A 24,406-nucleotide genomic window follows, 5' to 3' on the forward strand; every position below is an offset into this window, starting at 1 on the left:
GATATTAAATGGCAATAAGTCATCCTTCATCATTAAAATGTGTAAAAACCATCTGAGAGATCAGACATGGTGACTCAAACCTGTAATCCTAGCACTTTGGGAGGCCGAGGCGGGAGGATCACAGGGTCAGGACTTCAAGACCAGCCTGGCCAAGATGGTGAAACCTCGCCTCTACTAAAAGTACAAAAATTAGCCAGGCATGGTGGCGCATGCCTGTAATCTCAGCTACTCAGGAGGTTGAGGCAGGAGAATTGCTTGAACCTGGGAGGCGGAGGTTGCAGTGAGCTGAGATTGCGCTATTGCATTCCAGCCTGGGTGACAGAGCGAGACTCCATCACAAAAAAAAAAAAAAAAAAAAAAAAAAATTTTTTTAGAGAAAGACAGAGTCAACATTTAAGTTAGATGCCAAAGTGTTAATGAATTATCTTGCACTACTTAAAAAATGGTTTAAAACAAGATGAAAGCTTTGATGATAGAATAAAATCAATGACTAGAATAATAAGTAAAAACACTCACTTTGATTACAATGTGTCCTTTCCTGGTTCCACTCCGGTCTAGTTCCCGATGCTCATGTACCATAACAATTTCTCCCTCTTCCTCAACTTTATGGGTATTTTTTTCCACATGGTTTAAAATTCTCCAATAATCTTGCTGGGCTATGCAGACAAACTGTCCAAGAACAACATGGGGACAGTTAATGAACCTATAGTACATAAATATATCACTATGTACCAAGGCAGAGCACAAAGGTAAGAAATCTAGCGGCATTAGTTCTTTGTCATTTAATTCCTTTAATCTTTAACGAAAATCAAGGTGAAACAATTCACATACGAAGAGACTAAAGAAGTCTAATCTGTTTGAATGTTGCTCTTTAAAAGGAGAAGTGAACTTCTACTTCTCTCAAAACTGACACTATGTAAAGAACACATGAAGCAGGAGTAAGTTAGAAATAAACAACTCAGAAGTTCCTATTTCTTTATTTTTTTTTAATAAAGGACTCTGAGCTGGCTAATATCAAATAGAAATGTAACAAAACCAGCATTTATTTGGTATAATGTCTTTTGAAAATTTATAGCTTGTTAAATGCCACAAATATTTGAGGCAGATACAAAATCTAGTTTCCTTTACTAACTGTGAGCTATTGAAACTCCTAATTCTCAAATAAAGCTATTTTCTTTTGAGGAAGACAAAACAGGCTCAGCTACGTTAAATTAACAGACAAGCAAGAAGATTTGACCAAAGAGATAATCTTACCTGGCAATCATCTACTTTAGTCCTGACAATTCCATGCATGTACTGCTTATCCAGAGTAGGAGTAATTCCAAAACTATTTCCCATAAACAAATTTTCAACTTTTCCATCTGGATGACTGATTTCCACAGTGCCGTTTAAAATAACATACCATGAGTCAAGCTATAGAGAAAAACAAAGGTTTTATGATCTTTTTTAAAAAAGGTAGTTATATGTTAACTTTGAAAAAGAATCTATCAATATATATAACTTGAATATAAAGGAAAAAGGAGGATCTGGTTATATTACTAAATAATCTGTAACACCCTATGCTTTGAGTCTATGCAAACTACTAAAGTTTATTTTTACTCTTTCTTCTTTTAGTCACCAAACAAGAACTGTCATAATTGACCAGATTCTGAGACAAAATAGCGTAATGTTCAAGAGCACAAACTCTTGGGATATTAATCCATACCATGCCACTAACTAGCTGAATGACTTTGGGTAAATTATTTAACCTCTCTGGGCCTCAGTTTCTCTACTGCTACAATGGTCGTATGGAAAGTATCTATCATAGAACTATTATGTTAATTAAATGAGTTAACACATACACACTGTGCTTAGAATAGTGCCTGGCAAAAAGCAAACATTTAAGAAAAAAAATAGATAGCTAATGATTATTTCAGAAAGACTAGTTAAAAGCCTGAATTTTAAGGCATATCTAACGAAAGATTCAAAATTTCTCCTATGTTAAGAAAATAATGCCTTCATTTATATGGAAATATTTAATGCTCTAAGAAGTTATTTATTTATTTGAGAGACAGAGTCTTGCTCTGTTGCCCAGGCTGGAATGCAGTGGTATGCTTATAGCTCACTGTAGCTTCAAAGTCTTGGACTCAAGTGATCCTCCTGCCTCAGCCTTCTGAATAGCTGGGACTACAGGTGTCCACCACCATGCTTGGTCAATTTATTTTTTAATAGAGACAGGATCTTGCTATGTTCCCCAGGCTGGTCTTGAATTCCTGGTGATCCTTCCACCTAGGCCTCTTGAGGTGCTGGGACTACAGGCATGAGCCACTGCACCTGTCCCAAAGAAGATGTATTTTAAAGATCTACTATATATCAGTGAAAGACCACTTACTCTCCTTTAATATCAAACCCTCTTATAAGCCTGAACCTTCAATAGTTTTAATGTCATTTAAGAGAAATCAAGATGGTTAGTTCTGAAGGGTAATCAATGGCAACAAGGTATTTTTTTTCAAAAGTATAACTTTATTATTTTAAAAATAGATATACTCACTACACAACTTGTGGATTAAGCTACTGGAAGACAGGGAGTGTATCTGGCTTTTTCACCGCTATATCCCTGTATCTAGAACAGTACCTGGCACAAAGTAGGCATACAACAAATTTTTGCTGATACAACTGGAAAATAAGAGAATGCAAAAACTTGTAGAAAATAAAAGTTACTTAAAATCCCACTCCATTCAGTTGTTTAAAGCTTATTTCTCTCTTATGTATATATTTTATATTATTGAAACATTTAGAATATCCAGCTTAAAAAATTAATACTATATTCATTTGTTCATCAAACTTTTGGGGGGAGTCCATCCTTATGACAGATGTTTTCTAGGATATGGGGAGAAAATCTGTAAACAGAGCCTAGAGACAGGGATCCTCATAGATATTCTATCAAATAATTTTAAAAATAATTTGGATACCTATATATTATAACCTACAGCTATATAATAATTTACTTAACCATCGCTTATCACTGGATGTTTAGGTTATGTCCAATTTTTACATATATATAATATATGTAATATTATATTATATTACATGTAATATATATTATATATTTATAGTATAAAATTATGTAATTATATATAACTTATAGATTATATAAATATATAATTTATATTATAAATGTACTGCAATGAACACCTTTTGAAATAACTCTTTGAGTTCTATATATCTCCTCAGGTTAGACACGCAGAAGTGGAATAACAGGCTAGCAGCTGTGAATACTTGGAGGACCATGTTAAGAATTTTAAAATAATTTTCTGGAAATGCTGTACCAATTTACATTCCCACTAGAAGACAATGTTCATTTACTGGTATCTCAGCATTAATCAAATGAGTATGTTTGATAAGAAAAATAATGAAGCACTTCCTGATGGCAATAATACCTTCCAATCCCTTTGCATCCTTCCTCCACCCATCCACAAGCTGTCATCTGAGCATTTTTGAACATAGAATTGTCACCTAAACGCTTCAACTGTCAGCAGTTCCCTAGGATGCATTGGTACCAACACACGTTCCTCATTCTTTTTCTTTTAAATGTATAATAGAGATAAGGAGTAAGAAAAATTCTTGATAAACATTTTAAACAATAATGATATACAAATAGAAAAATAGTTAAGAATATTTTAAATCTATTTAAATCTATTTCATCTATTTAAATTACAATGTAATTTGAGAAGTAAAAACATTTGGTTTATTTAATATTATTTATGGAGCATTGACTTTGTGCAAAGTCTACTGCAAATAAATTTAAAATTAGGGCAAAGCGAAAACAAAAACCTCTTCAGAAATTATAACTAACTCAAACTTGGCATTTATTTAAAAAATCTGTATAGATTTCAAAAATCAGGACAAATTTATGGAAATTATTTTAAAAGTTAGTATTCATAATAAATGTATATAATTTATTTATTGACCTACCTCTTGCCCATCTTCAAGAATAATAGCTCCAGCCTGCTCTACCACTTCAAAAATCATCACTGAGCAGAGTTCTCTCCTTACAGACATGGTCATGTTTGCAAAAGCAGGGAGCTGGTGCATAAACTCCAGCAATTGTTCTATAAGAAAACGGAAATTCTGGTATAAAGACCATCGAGGACTATACCTTAAAAATACAAGGAAATCTAGAATTCAATTCCCAATTTCACAATCAACTTATAAATTTATGTTGCAAAAGTAGAGAAACTAAGGTACTATTTGACTGTTGATTTTTAAAATCAATTATTTGATTTATACATATATTCGGACTCACATATAAACCTGGGCATACTTGGAAGATACCAGAATTCACAACCTCCAGAGAGAACAAGGACTATACAGGTTTAGATGAACGTGGAGAGTTTATCTATATTCCTAGCCACTCCATGGGTTTAGTTATGGCCTTTGATCTAATAGGTTAGTGAAGAAGTCTTTTGTCTAGTTCTTATTAAACAAAAGTATTTTAAAATGCCATTAATAAAATCCAAAAAGTAATTAAAACACGGATAATAAATGTGAATTCCAGCTCAAGATCTGTCTAATTAACTAGGTAACTCTCTTTAACTAACAAATGTTTATGAGTGCCTCAGGCCACTCCCTGGTATGGATATATGTGTAAAGAATATAAGGAAGAAACACATATAAGCAGTCAGCAAAGAGATTAACTATAAGGTGCTACATATCCATAGGAAATAGGAATTAACTATATTTCAATTTCATAAAAGTTTTATGAAAATAGTATAGTATACAACTCTTTATCAGTCAAATTGCACTTTCAATTTCTGTCGAGATAATGTTCATAACATAAATCCACACTGCAGGTTATTTAACTGTTTTATATCTTTAGAATGGCAAGGAACGTTCAAATACGTTGATCTTTACTCACATAAATCATTTTTAATAGTAGCAGCATCTTCTAATTGGAATGGTAGCTATTATAAAAATGCAATCTAAGAAAAAAATCTTAATTAAATCCTAACAATATATATTTGACACTAAGTGATCTTTGCATCTTAAAGATAACATTAACATCTTTAGTATCATTCAACTTCCCAACTAATGTATGGTAACTAGTTTTGTAAAATATTACATAAAAAAATTTATAATGTTTTAAGAGTACACATGGTTGGGCGCGGTGGCTCACGCCTGTAATCCCAGCACTCAGGGAGGCCGAGGCGGGCAGATCACAAAGTCAGGAGATTGAGACCATCCTGGCTAACACAGTGAAACCCCATTGCTACTAAAAATACAAAAAATTAGCCGGGTGTGGTGGTGGGCACCTGTAGTCCCAGATACTTGGGAGGCTGAGGCAGGAGAATGGCGTGAACCCGGGAGGCGGAGCTTGCAGTGAGCCAAGATTGCATCACTGCACTCCAGCCTGGGCGACAGAGTGACACTCTGTCTGAAAAAAAAAAAAAAAAAGAGTACACACAAAACATACATATATTTAAGCTAGGGAAATAAAAATATAAAGTTTTAAAAAATCTACAAGTTTTTCAAAAAGCAAATTCACAGACACTGAACATTGTACTATGCTCGTGCTTTAAATGTCTTATAGACATGAGGGGAAAAATCAGTTTAATGCAATCAAAGCTTTTATTTTATATACTGTGGCAGCCAACCTCAAAGATGGCTCCCAGTGATCCCTGCCTCCTGACAGTCATGTCCTTGTAGAGACCCATTCTATACTGTATCAGAGTTACCTGCTGTAACAAACAAAATTTAGCAGAAGTGATGATGCATTACTCTTGAATACAGATAATAAAAAACACTGTGGCATTTGCCTTATTCTCCTTTGGATTACTTACTTAGGGGGAAGCCTAAGTTCCCCCTAAGTATGTTGTAAGGACAATTAAGCAGCCTATCAGAGGCCCACATGAAGAGGAACTGAAGGTCATGCACCAAAGGCCATTTGAATAGCTATCTTGGACACAGATTCTGCAGCTCAGCCCAGGGAAGACCTGGATGGCTGCAGCCCTCTGTCAATTCTGACTACAACCTCATGAGAGATACCAAGCCAGAACCACCCAGCTAAGGTGCTCCTAAATTTCTGACTCACAAAAACTCTAAGATAATGGCTTAACACAACATACATTTACTAAGTTTTAGAATAACTTGTTATGCAGCAATAGGTAACCATATAAATTAAGTTACAAATTCTTATTGTAAACACATATATTTCTTACCAATGTCATCATCAGTTTTGTCTGCAGGCTCTTTTTCAAGACATTCTCGAACAAGATCTCGCCCCTGCAATGGATCTGTTCGATCAATCTCTTCATCTTCCTCTTCGTCATCCTCAGAATCAACAGGTCCTTCTGGAAGACGTGTCAAATCTACATCTCCTACCTCACTCTCCGTAGCCTATGAAAAGAAATCTTGATCACTTACCATTTCATGTAAAAAACATTATAAGTCACAGTCTGAATTAATCAAAACTACCCATCCCTACAAAATATAAAAGACTTGGGCAATGCTGTATGCTGCATCAAGAATACAACAAAACGACACTTATTTATAAAAGGTTTCTTTCTGCCCCAAATTTACAGGCTCATCTTTCCACAGTGTGACAACTAGGTGATAAATCAGAGTCAGTAAATGTAAAATGGTCAGGAGACTCAAACATCACTAAATGTATTAATATCTGTTTTCCACCAAACACTTATATTTCCTAAAAGTACAAAGTTGACTAAAACATGAAGTACAGGAAAGAAAAAGTTCACCAACAATCACCTTATGAGTACCTATTAGTCTACGCTGGGTATTGTGAAGAAGATACTGTTCTTTCATCACAGAGACTTAGGCTTAGTAGGGTAGGTAATCATATAAATTAAGAACAGAAGTTTAAAGTAAGGTAAAGAACAGTACTAAAATGCACTAAAATAGACCCATCGTAAAGGACTGAACAAATACTCTTCATTTCCCAATACTTTACTGTCAGATCTAAAAGTGTGCAAACAGCTGTGATTTCTGAACTCTATAAAATGACCTTATACTTACAACTACAATTTGGAAACATATTAGTCTCACATATTTTAAAGAAACTATAGAATTTTTGAAAACCATAAATTAAAAAGTCATTCATAGAAAATGAAAATGTCTTTTAGAAGATAAAATGGTACTAAGTAGATTCTTAAAAAATATTTCTAAATATTATACTCACTTGATTCATCTTGTTAATGAAAAAGCATGGATATTAAAGGCATTATAGAAAAAATGAGTGAACACACAAGAATTCCATAAGCAGAAAGCACTCAAATATGAGTATTAGTGAAGACTACAGAATCTTAATTCATTATCTCCTGTTTTGAACATTTACCCTTTTCTCTGCCAAAAAGATCATCTTGTTTTTTTTAAGACAGGTTCTCCCACTGTCACCCAGATTGGAGTGTAGTGGTGTGCACTGCAGATCTTGGCTCACTGCAACCTTGTCCTCCTGGACTCAAGAAATCCTCTCTCCTGAGCGCCCTGAATAGCTGGAAACACAGGTATGCACCACCATACCCAACTAATTCTTAAAATTTTTGTGGAGACTTGGCAGAGGTTGCTATGCTGCCCAGGCTAGTCTTGAACTCCTGGGCTCATGTGATCCACCCACCTTGGCCTTCCAAAATGCTGGGATTACAGGGTGAGCCACCATGCCTAGCTGATCTTCCTTCTTTTGAGGACTACTTTTCCTCTCCATCTTAAACCCAGAGATTCCAGTGGGAAACAGTGTCCTGTTCCCTAGCTATGTAAACTAAGGTAGAAAGAGCTTTGCTCTAGATTTCTGTACACAATTAGATCTGGAAGCAGAGCATCCTTTCTTAACTGGTTGCTAAATTGGAAGAATCTGAAAGTAGGGAGCCTATAGCCTCATGGAAATGCCTTCCCGTGGCAGGAGAAAATGAAACCAATAGGCAGGGGAATAGGAACGGGAATGGGGAGGAGGACACCGAACAAGAGAGTCAAACAAAAGACTCAGACCAACAAAGCAACAGAAACAGAGCATGTAGGGCAGAGAAAGAAAGCACAGCATGTGCGACAAAGAGCATTTGTGACAAAAGTGTCACAAAGAAAGCAAGCAACAAAAAATAAGCAAGCCATATGGAGCCAAAAGAGCAGATACAGGCAGACGGGGCAGACATACCTGCAAGCATCCAGGTACCCTGAAGCTAGAGTTGCCTCTGCTTTCTCTGGTGGTCAATAAACTAACCTTTTGGCTTTGCATTTTTTTCTTTTTTTTTAAGACAGGGTTTCACTCTGTCACCCAAGCTGTGCAGTGGTATGATCACAGCTCATTGTAGCCTCAGCCTCCCTAGTAGCTAGGACCACGGGCACTGGCCTTTTGGCTTTTGTTAATTCAAGTTAAGGCTCTGATACCTACAACTAGAAGAGTCTGGATCTGTTTCCTAAGACCATGTCTTATACTTCCTTTGGATTTCTGCACAGTTTTAAGTAATAGTCATTTAACAATCTAGACTAAATACTCAAATTGTAATCTTTAAATTAGACAAGCTAGTTCTTAAGGGTCTGCGATTGAATGTTTGTTATCTCCTCAAAATTCTTATTTTGAATCATGGAATTATGAAGTGGGGCCTTTGGGAAGTGATTAGCTCATGAGAACTCTCATGAATGGGATTAGTATATAAGAAGCCTGAGGGAGCTCATTCTCCCCTTCTACCCTGTGAAGCTACAGTTAGAAGGTACCTCTAACAATCAGAAAGAGGTCTTTTACCCGACACCAAATCTGCTTGCTGGTGCCTTGATCTTTAAACTTTCCAGCCTCAAGAATAGTGAGCAATAAATTTCTGGTGTTTATAAGCTACCCCCCAGTCTACAGTATTTTGTTATAGCAGCCTGAATGGACTAAGACAGGATCATAAAGGGGCAATTGTATCTCATTACTGACTAGTACGCTCTGAGTTGTTTACTGGCTATGAAATTACAGGGTTTAAACGGAGTATATTTCTGAATAATACACAGAACCACAAACTTGTTTGCAGGTTATGATCCTTTTTTAAAGACAAGTAGTTTTAAATTTAAATATGTGTACATGCTAAAAAGACTTTCCAAAAACCTTATTTATATACACTGATTTAATCTAAGAAATGACTGGGAAAAAAACCTAAAGCAGTATTTTCTACACAATTTAATTTCTCAATATGCAGGAGAGCTCACTCCTGGTACATCCTTTTCTATTTTATCAATTTTTAAGTGTAATCTGCATTAAAAATTCAGGTTTTTAAATCACTCTGTCTTCATCTTAATCTAAGGTTTTCATCCCCTGACCCAGATTATTTCAACCTGATCTCATTCCCATATTTTAGATTATGTTGGATAAAAAGATAGATGGCTCACAACATAAAAAGGCAAGATGGAATTTAGTTATATGGACAGTAGGGAAGGCTAATTATCATCTGCATGAGAAGCAAAGACAATTAAGAAGACAGCTCTGTAGGAAGAATGGAAGTCATGGGTTGGGACTGAGAGAAGGCTACTAAAAGAACTTTTTTAGGAACATTTTAATACCAACTGCAAAGGAAAGAATATAATCTACCCTTACAATTTGTCTTTCTAGGCCCGGCACAATGGCTCCTGCCTATAATCTCAGCACTTTGGGAGGCTGAGGCATGGAGATCGCTTGAGCTTAGGAGTTTGAGGCCAGCCTGGGCAACATGGAGAAACCCCGTCTCTACAAAAAATACAAAAATTAGCCGGGTGTGGTGGCACATGCCTGCAGTCCCAGCTACTCAGGAGGCTGAGGTGGGAGGATTGCTTAAGCCTTGGAGGCAAAGGCTGCAGTGAGCCGAGATCTTGCCACTGCACTCCAGCCTGGGTGACAGTGTGAGAACCTGTCTCAAAAACAAAAACCAAAACCCCCCAAAAACCACAACTATCTTTCTTATACCTCTACTTTTTACATAGTAGTATAAAAAGAAAAAGAATAACATTAGTTAAGAAAATACATTAAACTATTAAAATATTAAGAGTATACAAGAGCATAAGGTAATAAAATAGGAATTAAGATTAAAAAAATCAGACTGGTCAAAAACATGCCAGGAAATTTAAAAGGATTTTTTTTAAACTTAAAATGAATTTAAAAAAATGTAGAGATCAATTCCTTGATTAAACAAAGGACAGCCAGGTCCTTAAGAGAAAGGTAGATATGATTATGACCACAGGACAAGAAGTCGCTGCATGATACTTCTGAAGATGCACTTCCTGGGCAGAAAGTTTAATTCTATAATAATTAGGTAAGAATTTTTTTCAACGTAATATCCACAATGTTCAGCATACAATAAAAACTTACTACATAAGTGAAGCAGGGAAATGTGACCTATAAACAGGAAACAAATCACTATAAAGAGACTCGATAATGATAGAGATAATGAAAGTAAGAGACAAGAACTTTCAACATTCACTATAAGTAAGTTCAAGAATTTCAAAGAAAAACAATTAGAGGAAAAATGGATAATTTCAGTAAGGAGATATAAACTGTAAGAAGAATAAATTTGAAGAAAGGGCAAATTGGGTAGAAAGCTACCTAATCTGAAGTAGAGATGAGAAAAAAGCCAAAAAAAATTAATAAAGCCTTAGAGACTCATATCACAATACCAAGAGTGGAAATATGTGGGTCAAAAGACACTCCGTATTCGTGAAGGTAGGGTACACAGAAGACTCATCACTGGCCTTTCAACTAATTTATCCTAGCACCTGGGATATATCAGACCCTTAATTATGATAAATGAGTTAAGTCCAGGAAAAATATATATATTGGTGATAGGATTAAGACAGCATGAAACTTTTTTCTTTTCCTGACATATGAATGTGTCTCTGTATATATAAATATTAATTTGGTGAGGCAGACACTCTGAGGTGATTTTCTGATGACTCGGCCTTCCCCAAATAAACCACCAGAGGATATCCCTTTCCTGTTTCCATCTAGATAAACATGAAGCTACAATGAAGAGAACTATAGGTTGGAAGTAAGAGTTATACAAACTTACAAAAACCACATTTTCAAATTTAGGGCAAGTGTTAAGCCAGAACCTTAGACTTTCAGTGCCTGTCTTTTCTGTATTCCAATCTTTAGTATTTCATTTAACCTTTTCACGGACCATTTAGTCCTTAGGTCTTCCTGGTCAGGGTTAGAACTCTATGAAGTTAATCTTTCAGTCCAGGTTGACCCATTTCATGACCTCTACAACACGGCAGGCAGGCAAAGTCAAGTCTATTTTGCCCTGGATAATAACGTTTTAGTTAGCAAAGATCTGCATTTTCCTTGGAGCCAATATTGGTTTCTACTTTCAAATATAATTCAATGCAAAAAAAAATTTCTAGAGTACTTCCTAAATGCCAACACTGTGCCTGACTCACATGGGATACAAATGTAAGACATCAACTCTGCACTCCATAAATTTACTCTGGTGATGAAAAATGTCAAGTTTACAAGTAACTACCAAAAAAAGCAGAGAGAAAAAGTGACACGTCCGAGAGAAAAACTGCTGAGGGATTCCAAGGAAGGAGACATCTCTTCTTGTTGGAAAGACATGGGAGATAAAATGAAAATGTCATCTACATGAAGCTACACGTAGAAGAGCATGATTAAAACACAAGACTAGGAAAAGGCAGACGTGTTCAGGGAATAACGTACATATGTGATGGGGCAGAATCTAGAATGTGTAAGTGGGGGAACAGTAAAATATAAAACCACATTGTAGTTAGAGGTAAAAGGCTTGGAATTTAAAATGAAGAGTGTAATTTAGATTAACAGTGAAGCATTAAAGCTTTTTAAATACAAGCGTAATTAAAAATCAGAGCAATTTATTTCAAGTGGGAGTTTAAAAATGATAGTCAAAAGATGGTAACAGATTTTGACTAGGACTCAGATGATATCATTTTTTTTTTTTCTGTGACGGAGTCTTTCTCTGTCACCCAGGCTGGAGTACGATGGCACGATCTTGGCTCACTGCACCTCTGCCTCCTGGGTTCAAGCGATTCTCTTACCTCAGCCTCCTGAGTAGCTGTTGCATGCGCCACCGCACATGGCTAATTTTTTTCGTATTTTTAGTAGAGATGGGGTTTTGCTATGTTAGCCAGGCTGGTCGCAAACTCCTGACCTCAAGTGATCCACCGAACCCAGCCTCAGACGATATTCTTAACAGAAATATTAAACAAAGGAGGAAGAGAACATGTGGTGACTTGGGGTGACAGAAGAACATACTGGTGAAAATGTAGCACCAGGGTTCTGAAGAGATTGGCACTCAGAGCTGTGCATTAGGAAATCATCTTGCCATAAAGGTGGTAACTGAAGCCTTGGGATTTTTAAGAACACGCTTACTCCCTATATAGAAACTGAAAAGGTAGTTGGTGGATAAATGTGTGCCTTGAGTTGTTTAAGAATGAGTTAACAAAAAGACAACATGTTTTTGTTCAAGGGTCAATATTTCAGTTTTCCAGCTCATGGAAAAGACTGAAATAAATAGAAAAAGGAATCTAGAAAGAAGTACTTCTTATTCTTGAGTACTCTTTGAAGATGCAGAAAATATTTTATCTAAGAACACCGTAACACCTTAATATATACTTTAAAATTTTAATCTATGCTGATTAGAAACACATTCACACTGGAATCATTGATTTGCCTTTTTTCCCCCCACACTGTAGTAAATGCTATATTTTGAAGTCTCTTTGAGGGCCAAGGGCTTTTATTTTCAGACCAGAAGACATGAAAACTCTCAAGAAGGAAATGCATAGAAGTGTAGCCACACATTTGGCCATATAAAACAGTGTAAACAGTTTTCCTGTTAAGAATTGCTGTCAGGAAAACCAAATCCTGCATGTTCTTACTTATAAGTGGGCGCTAACGATTGGGTACATATGGACATAAAGATGGGAACAACAGACACTGGGGTCTATTAGAGTAGGGAGAGAGGGGCAAGGGCTGAAAAACTACCAAATGGGTATTAGGTTCACTATCTGGGTGATGGGATCATTCGAACCCCAAACACTCAGCACCACGCAATATACCTATGTAAGAAATCTCCACATGTACCCCCTGAATCTAAAATAAAAGTTGCAATTATTTTTAAAAACTGGGGAGACATCCATTTTTCTGAATAAGAAGACTCCACATTAGAAAAAAATGCCCAAATTAATCTATACATAGTCTTCTGCCCCACAAAAAAGCTGGATTTCACTTGAAATGTCTCTAAATTTCTAGAAGAATAAAAGCAGAAACACTAAAAAAAAATTGCTGTTAGGATATCTTCCCCTCAACTCTCTAAATTAAAAATACTTGTATCATTTCACAAGGCTTTGCTTATGATGTTAAAGGCTAGGTGTTCACTTAAAAAATCTCTCAAACGCTAAAATTCAAATAACTAGACAAATCACTTCAGCTATCCCAGGCTAAGATACATATATTGGCAATGTACACCTGTAACTAAGGGGTATATTCATAGCTCCAAAAGGGAATCTAAAGGTAGCCTAAGGTGAAGGGAAAGATCAAGGGTCCAGTACTGATATTTAATTCTTCTCCTTGTTTATTCCCGAGGATCTGATTGGAAACATTTGTGCACGTGCATATACACACACACACACACACAAATTTAGTTAGATATTTATCTTACCCATGGATTAAAATTATAGAAATCTTGTACTTTGGAGGGTATATCTTATCAACCTATTATAATTCTGTGTTTATTCCTTTTACTCTCCTTTAAATATTTTCCAAATTTTTTTCAACTTTTAACTATACAATTTACGTCCTCAATATTTGTTAAACAAATAAAAATGTTCGTTTAAGAAACATAATAAAAACTACCCACAAACCCACCACTAGTAGGAAAACACTGTTGCTAATTGGTACTCTTGAACTCGGATTTACATTCTGTATCTACAAGTATAACATATTTAAGTATGTAGGTATATATATTTATTTAAAGAAATATAAATAAAATGTTAAATATACCTACTTATCTCATAGATATAAGATTTTATACATATGAGATATAAAAAATATATAAGTATGTAGATGTATATTTTCATGATTTTGATTTTTTTCCTTTTGTGTTTATCTTTATTGGCTTCTTTTTGTTTTGGCGTTTATGCTGTTTCTATCTTTTGGCTATTGTCCTGAAGTTAACTGCTATGTCAGAGTTTAAATTTTTTTTTTTTTTTTTTGGAGATGGAGTTTCACTCTTGTTGCCCAGGCTGGAGTGCAATGGCGTGATCTCGGGTCACCGCAACCTCTGCCTCCCGGGTTCAACTGATTCTCCTGCCTCAGCCTCCTGAGTAGCTCGGATTACAGGCATGCTCCACCACTCCGGCTAATTTTTTATTTTTAGTAGATACGGGGTTTCTCCATGTTGTTCAGGCTGGTCTTGAACTCCCGACCTCAGGTGATCTGCCCACCTCTGCCTCCCAGAGTGCTGGGATTACAGGCTTGAGCCACTGCACAGCAGCAGAGTTTGAAAATTTTTATCTTCTTTGACCACTCTTAAAAAATTTTATCTTAGGTTTCATATATTTGATGTTAACATTATTATAAGTTTCTCCTTTAAATTTCTTCATTCCTATTTTGGTTCCAGAGTTTTAATAACTGTATTCCTTTTATCTGTTCGTGCTCTCTAAATTCATTCCCACTTTTATTGGTTAATGTATAAGTTTCACTGCATCGTATTTTTTTAAACTATATGATTCCATTTATATGACCTTCTGGAAAAGGCAAAACTATAAGGGCAGAAAAGAGATTGGTGGTTGCCAGGGCACAGGATAGGGGTCAGGAGAAGGGACTTTACTGCAAAGGGTCATATGGGTACTTTCTGAGGTGATGGAAATATTCTACATATTGATATAGGCTATGCCATGGTCCTGCAATAGAACACCTCCAACCAACACCAGCAGGTGTACTCCAGTCTCATCCTCAGGTTGTCCAGCTAAAAGGGGAGTAATCTGCATGTGCTAATACACAAGTGCAATGCTATAGAAGCTCCTGTAGCATCTTTGCAAAGATGTAGGGACCAACTGTGTACAGCCCATCTTCTAGTTCACAATAAAGCATTGGTCTTTCCAAGTGACCTTGAATCTTAATCTGTGTACCATCCTGGCTTAGAGATGTGGATATCCCAGTGATACCAGGTTCCTATAGTTTTTCTTGTCTTTTCTTGTCTTTTTTTTTTTTTTTTTTTTTTTTGAGATACAGTCTTGCTCTGTCGGCCAGGCTGGAGTGCAGTGGCATGATCTTGGCTCGCTGCAACCTCCACCTCCTGGGCTCAAGCAATTCTCCTTACTCAGCCTCCCAAGTAGCTGAGATTACAGATGTGTGCCACCACACCCAGCTAATTTTTGAATTTTTAGTAGAGACAGGGTTTCACCATGTTAGCCATGCTGGTCTTGAACTCCTAACCTCAGGTAATCTGCCTGCCTCAGCCTCCCATCCTATAGTGTTTCAACACCAAACCTCTGTATATAGTCTTAGAAAAGTCCAGATATTCTCACATGTCCTGAGAGAAATCTACAGCCACATCCCTGAATTTCACTGATCCAGGGTCAATCTTCCTCAGCGTTTTCGTCTGGAAAAACACAGTCTACTTTGATTTTTAGGTGTGCAACAATTCTTCTTTCACAAGATAATTCTTTTGGGGAGGGGCAGAATGCATGAAGCCCAATAGGTACACAAGTACTAAGTGGTCCCAGAGCTATTGTATTAACTTGTTTCATCTCTCTTTTAATTCTTTGTTCTCTCTACTATAAAATGGAGAACAGGGAAAAATTCCTTGTTCTGTATATTGCAAAAAGCAAACAGGGAGATATAGATGACCACAGCAATTACCTTTGTTGAGAAAAGCCACGTATAAACCAAAAAATGGGTATTGTCTTTGTTCCATCTTGCATCTGCCTACAAACTTCCCTCAATAGAAGACTGTTTTCCTAAAATATCTCAATCTGGGTAACTTTGTAGAACCAGTCTAAAATGCTTTCCTCAGACAACAATGATGCTATTTCTACAAATCTTAGCGTATGGTAGCCACTAGCCATATGTGGTTATTAGGCACTTAAAACATAGCTAGTCCAAGCTGAGATGTGCCGTAACTTTAAATTAAACTCTGTTTTTTGATGACTTAGTATGCAAAAGGAATGTAAAGTAACTCATCCATAATGTTAAAACATTAAATACATGTTGTAATTATAATATTTAGTTATACTGCACTAAATAAAATATATTACTAAAATGAATTTTACCTGTTTCCTTTTATATTTTTTAATGTGGCTACTAGAAAATTTAAAATTAAATACGGGACTTACATTAAATTTCTGTTTGACAGCTCTGGAATAGGTAATATATTTGAATTCCTTAACAAACCAACCCTAAATATCATGTGTCCTCGTTATTTTATTTAAACTGTTTTATGTTCTATACTCATGATCTCTGACAAAATCAACCACTGGGCTCCACATCCAGGGAACTGCCCCTTACAACTTGCATTAAAGGAGACATCACAGAAGTTCCACTATCTGGATCCTGAAATACTTATTACCCTGGCTTGAACCTAACTTGGGTTCAATCTCAGCAGGATCACGTGAGGATTCTCTCAGTTTATGGGTCTTCCTAGAACCTTCTCCCCACTATTACAAGGATCACTGAAAAGCTCAGTAGGTTTGAAATTGTTCCTTTTGGGTTTTAGAAAATGGAAAAGTCCATAAATATTCTCACTAATTTCCTATTTAATTCACGCTATACTACAATAGAGGCTTTATGATAGAAAAGCAGCTCTAACTTTCTTCATGACTTCTAACTACAGAAGACATATACAGTCAATTATAACAAAAATCAGCCTTTTTATAAGTTTAAGTTCAGTTATTCCAATAACTAATTTTTTAACCAAAACAACCATTAGATATTAATATGGATTCACCTGGATAAATGAAAGAGAACACTAGATTCATACTCTGCTGAACCATACTTAATCATTCTCAAAAGATAGATCACGTCTTTAATCAGGCTTACAAATTTGACACAGTATATAAAGTTTATTTTTCCAAAGACCTGACGCTTGAATTTCATACTCTGAAAGATATGTTAACCATCTAAGGCACAAGCACAGAATATCTGGCAGAATAAAAAAACCATACACGCAGCACACAAATTCCTAAGGTATTACCTGATAGATATCAGATAAACTGCTGCTTCCAGAGTCACTGGCAATGCTACAACCAGACTGACTAGAAGACACATGAGTCACCTGTGGATGAGGGTTGTCTGTGAGATGCATCTTGGTAAGATCAGCTGGAAGCTGAAAAAAAAAAAATTTAAGTTATTCTAAATGTCAAGCTTTACCTTTTTAAGTGGTTTTGACATGTTAACTTCAACGAATTTTTATGTACATTACTGTGCAATCTCATTTTTAACCCAAGTTACTTTCAGCAAAAAGATCTTTTGAAATAAGAACCATATGGTACTCTCTGAAACTATTAGGCAATCCTACAATGGTAAGCTCACTGAACAGTTTTCAAAAGCCATTACTAATGATATTTCAGAGGAAAAACTTGGCCCTTCTATCCTCCCAAATAAAAATATCAGACCTGTCCATTTAAGCGTAGGAATGTTACCCTTTAAAACACACACACACACCACACACACACACACACACACACACACTCACTCTCTCCCTCCCTCCTAATAAAAAATGGTGACTGATACAAGAATAAAACAGCAATATCTTGAAATTAAGTTCAGCTACTGGCAGCAAGACTTAAGACCAGTAACAAGTTGATTACATTCAATATTCCAAAAATTTTGTGAACATCTTTACATTTAATATTGAATTTGCTTCTAGTTGGCCCCTGAGAGATTTCTTAGTAATCAACATGATTTAATGAATGTCTGTACTAGGTGCAGGTATACAAGAAACACAAAAAGTAAATGACTCCACCACCTCATCTTTAATATGGTCACACTCTTATCAGGTATGTAGGCTGTACAATATATTTCATGCTGTAAAAGAGACATCTCACAAAATAAAAGCTACAGAAATTAAGACAATAAACAAACCATTGCATTCCAGAGTAGTAAAAGTTTTACATAAGAAGTATGCTAATTTATTTTCCAAATGATTTCTCTGCAACTTGCTATTCAGGGCTATTAAAATCAATTTAATTTTTAAAATAGGGTTTCTCATTGCTTTACTACTGAAAAACATTAAAGAAACACACACATAGTGTATATTAAATGTACTCTGAGGGAATGACTGAGTCTGAATTATATTATCTCAAGAAGAGTTAATGTAATTATAAAAATTACACATAAAGTACATCACGAACCTCCCCCGATAATGGTATGTTAGATAATTCAGATGAATCCTAGTACTAAGATAAACAGAAAACCTGAAATACATACACACATATACACAGAGAGTATCTGGCCTCTGAGGTTACTTTTTCTCTTAAGGGTATTTTCTGATTCCTAAAGGCTAAAAGGCCAAGAAGTACCTGTGACAGCCACTGGCTAAAGGGACAAAAGTTAAATTCCAAGGCCTAGGATGGAAGGGCCATCTTTGGATTGGGACCCTGGAGAGTAAATTAGACTGTAGAGTAAATGTCACCCAGAAGTAAACTGATGCTAATTTTAGAATGACCTCAATGCCTGATGCTAAAATAAGGTTATACAGGATTACTAGTATTTCCAATCAACTGTTGGAAGCAAACACAAATCCTCACTATAGGAAGAAAGTCATCCTAGGTCTCAATTAAAAAGATATTTTTTCGCATATACAACATCCATTGCTCAGTCCAATAAAACCAGGCACATACGATGAGACAGGATGGCATTGATGAAAAGTATGGAATAAACTCCAGAAACTAACAAAGAAGTTTCAAATAATAGGGTTACCAGACACAGTCTCCAAAATAACTGTCTTTAATATACACCAGGGGCTGGCACATTTTCGTTAAGGGCCAAAGTATATATTTTAGGTTTCACAGGCCACATACAGTTTCTGTTGTATGCTTTTTTTTTTTTTTAATCTTTTTAACAACTCCTTAAAAACGTAAAAATCATTCTTAGCTCACAGGTCATATAGCTCACTGGCCAGAATTGGTCCAGTTAGTGATCTATTATATATATGGAGAAAAATACAAGACTAACAATTTCAGCAAAGAAAGAAAAAGAATTAAATGAAAAATCTAGAACTAAAATATACAATTATGGAAATTAAAAAGGCAACAAGTGGACTTAATAGAAGATTTGACAGAGCTAAGAAGAAAATTTGAAAAGTAAAGACTAGTCTGAAAAATATCCAGAATGAAGCATGGAGAGGAAAAAAGGTGAAGGTGGGAGAGAAGGGTGTAAGAGCCACAGGAGATTCAGTGAGAACGTGACATCTGAATAACCAGAGTCTGAGAGGAGCGAGTACACAGAAGCAAGATGATGGCTAAGCATTTTCTACAAGTGACAAAAGACCTAAAGTCACAGGTCAAGGAAGTTTAAAAACCCCCAGCAAGATAAAAAAACAAACAAAAAAACCCACCCCAAAACAAACAAACAATCCCCCCATACCTATGCACACCAGGGTACATGTGTCAGGGGGTGAGGTGGAATATCAAGATAAAAGTTTTAAAGTAGCCAGGAAAAAAAAACAAAAAAAAAAACAAAAAAAAACAGATTAGATTACTTTGGCAGAAGCAATTAAACTGACAGCTGGCTTCTCAACATAAATTCTGGAAGCCAGAGGACAACTGAGTGACATCTCCAAGAGCTAAAATTCTATACCTAGCAAAAACAGTCCTCAAAAAAGGCAAAAAATAATTTTCAAATAAAGAAAAATGAAGGAAATAATTCCTTAGCAGTCCTACAATGAATAAAATCCACTGGGAGAAGAAAAATGATTCCAGATAGAAGCTTTCAGGCACAAGAAAGAAGAAAAACCAAGGAAAATGGGAAATGTGTGGGTAAATCTACATGAATGCCGACTATATAAAATAGAAACATTAATATCCTATTAAGTTTAAAATACAATAATTAAAATACAACAACAGAATGTAAGTCTGGAGAAGGGTAAATGAAGCTATTAGAGTGCTCTCAGTTCCTTGCACTGTCCATGAAGCTGTAGTAGCAGATTTGATAGGTGAAGAATGTGTGTAGTAATTTCTGATTTAAGAAAAGCATAGTAAAAAAGTGTATAACTACCAAGCTAACAGAGGGGAAAACATTAAATAATCAAAGAATGGAAAAATATACACCATGCAAACACAACCAAAAGAAAGCTGATACAGCTTCAAGTACACTTGGTGCAAAAGCATTAGTAGAGTCAAAAGGGGACTCTTCCTAAGTATATGAGGTGATGGATACAGATAGATACATAGAGAGAGAGACAGAGTGTCTTGCTCTGTCACCTAGGCTGGAGTGCAGTGGCGCAATCTTGGCTCACTACAACCTCTGCCTACCGGGTTTGAGTGCTTCTTTTGCTTCAGCCTCCTGAATAGCTGGGATTACAGATGTATACCACCATGCCCAGCTAATTTTTGTATTTTTAGTACAAAAGGGGTTTCACCACATTGGCCAGGCTGGTCTCCATCTCTTGACCTTATGTAATCTGCCTGCCTCAGACTCCCAAAGCGCTGGGATTACAGGTGTGAGCCACCTTAACTGGCCAAGGTGACGGATATATTAATTACCTTGATTTGATTGTTTTGCAGTGTGAACATGTATCAAAACATCACACTGTACCCCATAAATACAAGTAATTATTATTTGTGAATTAAAAAAAAATTTTAAAAATGTATAAGACAAAAATGTCATCTACAATTATGCCATAAATTTTTAATACAGATCTCAGTAGCAGTCTGAATAAGCAAAACACACAAAAACAAAACAAGTAAAGATATAAAAGATATGAACATAATTAACAAACGACCTAAAGAGTACAGACATAGAATAACGGAACCAAAAACTCCACAACACATTTTCTTTTAGGGCACATATAAAAAACATTTGCAAAAATTTACAATTAAGGCAAGTCTCAACAAATTACAAAAGACTGAAACCAGGGAATATTCAGCAATAACAGTGCAAATAAGGTAGAAATACGTAACGAAAAGATAAACAGAAAACTACCATGTTAGAAAATTGTAAATAATCCTCTATTGAAATAGCCCATAAATTAACGAAGTCACATTGGAAATTAGAAAACATTAAAACAGAAAATTAAGATGCTATATATGAAACCCTGTGGGATAAGTTAAAGTCATACTTAGAAGCCATTTATCGCTCTAATATGTATATCAGAAAAGGCAGCAAAAAAATTTAACAAGCTCATAATTGCTTACAATAATACAGAAATATTGATGAGGGTATGATACAGTTCAAAGACCTTCCTCCCACTTAGTTTCTATCATTTAGATATGAAAAAAAAAAATCTCATCTGGGAATGAAGTAGTTGGAAAGGCAAACACTGAAAATAGTTTTAAAATGTGTGGTGTTTGGTTGGGGTGTCAAGGGTAGGAGATAGTATATATTGCGAATTCCTACAGAGGAAAAAAGACCAAGGAGAAGAATGTCATTCATAAAAGTAACACAATGAACCAAAGCCAGAAGTCTGCCAAGTGGCTTCATAGTACTGACAATGTACTGAGCAATCTTTACTCTCAGTAAACCCTAAAAAGGAGGTGTTATTATTATCTCTATTTTACTGATGAGGAAATAGAGGGAGTACGATGAAGCAACTTGTCCCTGATCACACACTCAAGCAAGCAGTAGAGTTGGGAATCAAACCCAGATCTGACTCTAGCATTTTTCTGTTATATTCTACTTTGTGCCAGGAACTCTGCTGATGACATAAAAATGAAAACATATGGGCCCTGCCTTCAAGGAGCTCAGTCTAATAGTGGACAATGGAGACAGATTTATAAGCAAATGGCATCTGCTTTCTACTTCATGAAGAAAACTTCATACAGGAATGCCCTCAACCTCCTTACACAATGAGAATAATGATGCTGACTGCAGTTAACATTTGAGTGCCCACTATTTGTACCAAACATACACTTTCACATAGATCATCTAATCTAATATTCAAACAACAAGATGAGGTAATACTATGATTATACCCAATTTCTAGAGTAGGAAACCTAATCTTAGAGATGTTATAAAGGTTTCCCAGGGTCACATGGCTAGGAAACTGGGGTCCTGGGATCTGAAACCCAGGCAGCCTGACTAAACCCATTGCTCTTTCCTACTAAGTTGTTTCCTGATACTCGGTTGGGAGTTCAAAACACCCAATAGTTTATCTTTTCTCTGTATCAAATGAAGCAAAAAGGAAAGACTTCTCCTCCAAGAGAAGTTCTTGGTTTCCTAAATCTTCTCCACTATCGCTCAGCTTACCTGCCCTTTCTCTTTCTCTCCTGATCCACCTGGACTCAACAGCTGATCTTTCATCAGCAAACTCAATTCATTTACCCCGTTGTCCCTCCAGCCACCAGGTCTGGCAAAACTTCCCATTTTCCACGGCGTCCTTCATCTATTTCCTATATCTGAACTTCTGTGCTCTGCTGGAGATCACATGTCCACAAGGCCTACTGTTAGTTTTATTTGAAGCAGCAAGAAAGTTTTTTAGCTAACAAGTTGAACACAGACATTATGAAGTTACAAAGTCTGCTGAATACTTTGTATATAGAGAGGGGGGTGGGGAAAGAGATGTATTGAGAAAAGGCCAGAGGTAGAATATAATCAGCAATATCAAGCTAGGCATTTTGAATTTGGTTCCTACAGACAATATAGAGCTACTAAAGGTTTCTGGGAAGGGCAGTGATGTAAGAGCTACTATATTTCTCAGACTAGATTTTGTTACAACAATAGAGGGCCCTCAGATCACTAAGGCTTACCCTAGTGAAGTGTACAGGCAACTTTTGGGGCAACTGCCTTAGTATACAGAGACTCAGATATCCAAACTGTTTAGGTATTTTTGGCTTTGCCATCTCAACATAAGGCCACTTAGGTTACAACAGCAGGGAAAAAACAAAAACAAAAACAAAAAACAGCTGGAAGAGAATGTTAACCTTGCAAGTAATCAGGGAAATAAAAACTAAAACAAATACTTTTTTCCCCATCAAATGGGCAAAAAACAAGTATGATAATACAAAATGCAGGAAAAACTATGGAGGAAAACAATATTCTCATAAACTGCTAATGGGAGTATGAACTGGTATAACCATTTTGGACAACAATTTGAGGAGTAGCCACTTTGGGAAGCAAATGTAAGGTTACATTTAAAACATATATACCTTATGACTCAATATTCCTCTTAGGGTACCTACTCTTAAGATCACTCTGGAAGCACAGAAGGTGAAATAGAAGAAAATGATACACACAAGAGAGAGGATAGTTGAAGCACAAGACGATGGAGGCCTTACAAAATTAAAAGTAAGCCACCAGAATTCTAAGAGCTTCTAGGGGCCGGGCGTGATGTCTCACGCCTGTAATCCCAGCACTTTGGGAGGCCGAGGCGAGCAGATCACAAGGTCAGGAGATCGAGACCATCCTGGCTAACACGGTGAAATCCTGTCTCTACTAAAAGTACAAAAAATTATCTGGGCGTGGTGGCGGGCGCCTGTAGTCCCAGCTACTCGGGAGGCTGAGGCAGCAGAATGGCATGAACCCGGGAGGCGGAGCTTGCAGTGAGCCGAAACCACACCACTGCACTCCAGCCTGGGTGACAGAGCAAGACTTCGTCTCAAAAAAAAATAATAATTATTATTATATATAATTATATATATTATATTATTATAATATATATAAATATATAAATAATATATCATATATAAATATATAATATATTATATTTATAATATATCATATATAAATATATAATATATTATATTTATAATATATCATATATATTACTTATATATATTATAATATATAATATTATAATACATATTATATTATTTATATAATATATATTATATTATAATATATATTTTATTATATAATATATAATATACATAACATATTAATAATCATATATTATATAATATATATATTTATATATAAATAAAATAAAATAAAATAAAATAAATATATATATATAGCAGTATGGAGCCTGTTTCATGGAGTTTACCATTTCTCAAAAGCCCCAAAGGAGAACCTTGGGTATATACACCAAGAGATCACAGCACTGTGCCTGAGGTATGTGAAACTACAAGAGAAACATGGAACATTCCTAACTCATTATTTTTACCAAAAGTTGAGAGTTGGAAGGATGTTTCTAAATGATGTAACTAGTAAGTATTAAAAAGTTTTTCAATTCTAAGACAAAGTATTCTCCCCACTTTAATATTTTTGAAACCATAGAGAAGCTTTCAATCAATATTCATTTTTTAATGGTGAGTTTATTAAAAGTAAATTACTATAATTTAGGAG

General features: G+C 35.7%; 1 protein-coding gene across 5 annotated transcripts in view; it reads right to left on the minus strand.

Moving 5' to 3' along the window:
- Positions 1 to 24,406, minus strand: part of RAPGEF6 (Rap guanine nucleotide exchange factor 6) — a 219,539-nt gene that overhangs the window by 80,454 nt on the left and 114,679 nt on the right. For all 5 annotated transcript variants that reach the window (XM_003259922.3, XM_030818449.1, XM_003259924.3 and 2 more), the window contains 5 exons: positions 17,157 to 17,288; positions 6,198 to 6,375; positions 3,955 to 4,091; positions 1,255 to 1,413; positions 517 to 669 (listed from right to left, as the gene is read on the minus strand). In XM_003259922.3, the coding sequence (XP_003259970.1) occupies positions 517 to 669; positions 1,255 to 1,413; positions 3,955 to 4,091; positions 6,198 to 6,375; positions 17,157 to 17,288 (759 nt within the window). The remainder of the gene's footprint in view (positions 1 to 516; positions 670 to 1,254; positions 1,414 to 3,954; positions 4,092 to 6,197; positions 6,376 to 17,156; positions 17,289 to 24,406) is intronic.

Source organism: Nomascus leucogenys, chromosome 2 (genome assembly GCF_006542625.1).
Source record: "Nomascus leucogenys isolate Asia chromosome 2, Asia_NLE_v1, whole genome shotgun sequence".
Classification (NCBI taxonomy): Eukaryota; Metazoa; Chordata; class Mammalia; order Primates; family Hylobatidae; genus Nomascus; species Nomascus leucogenys.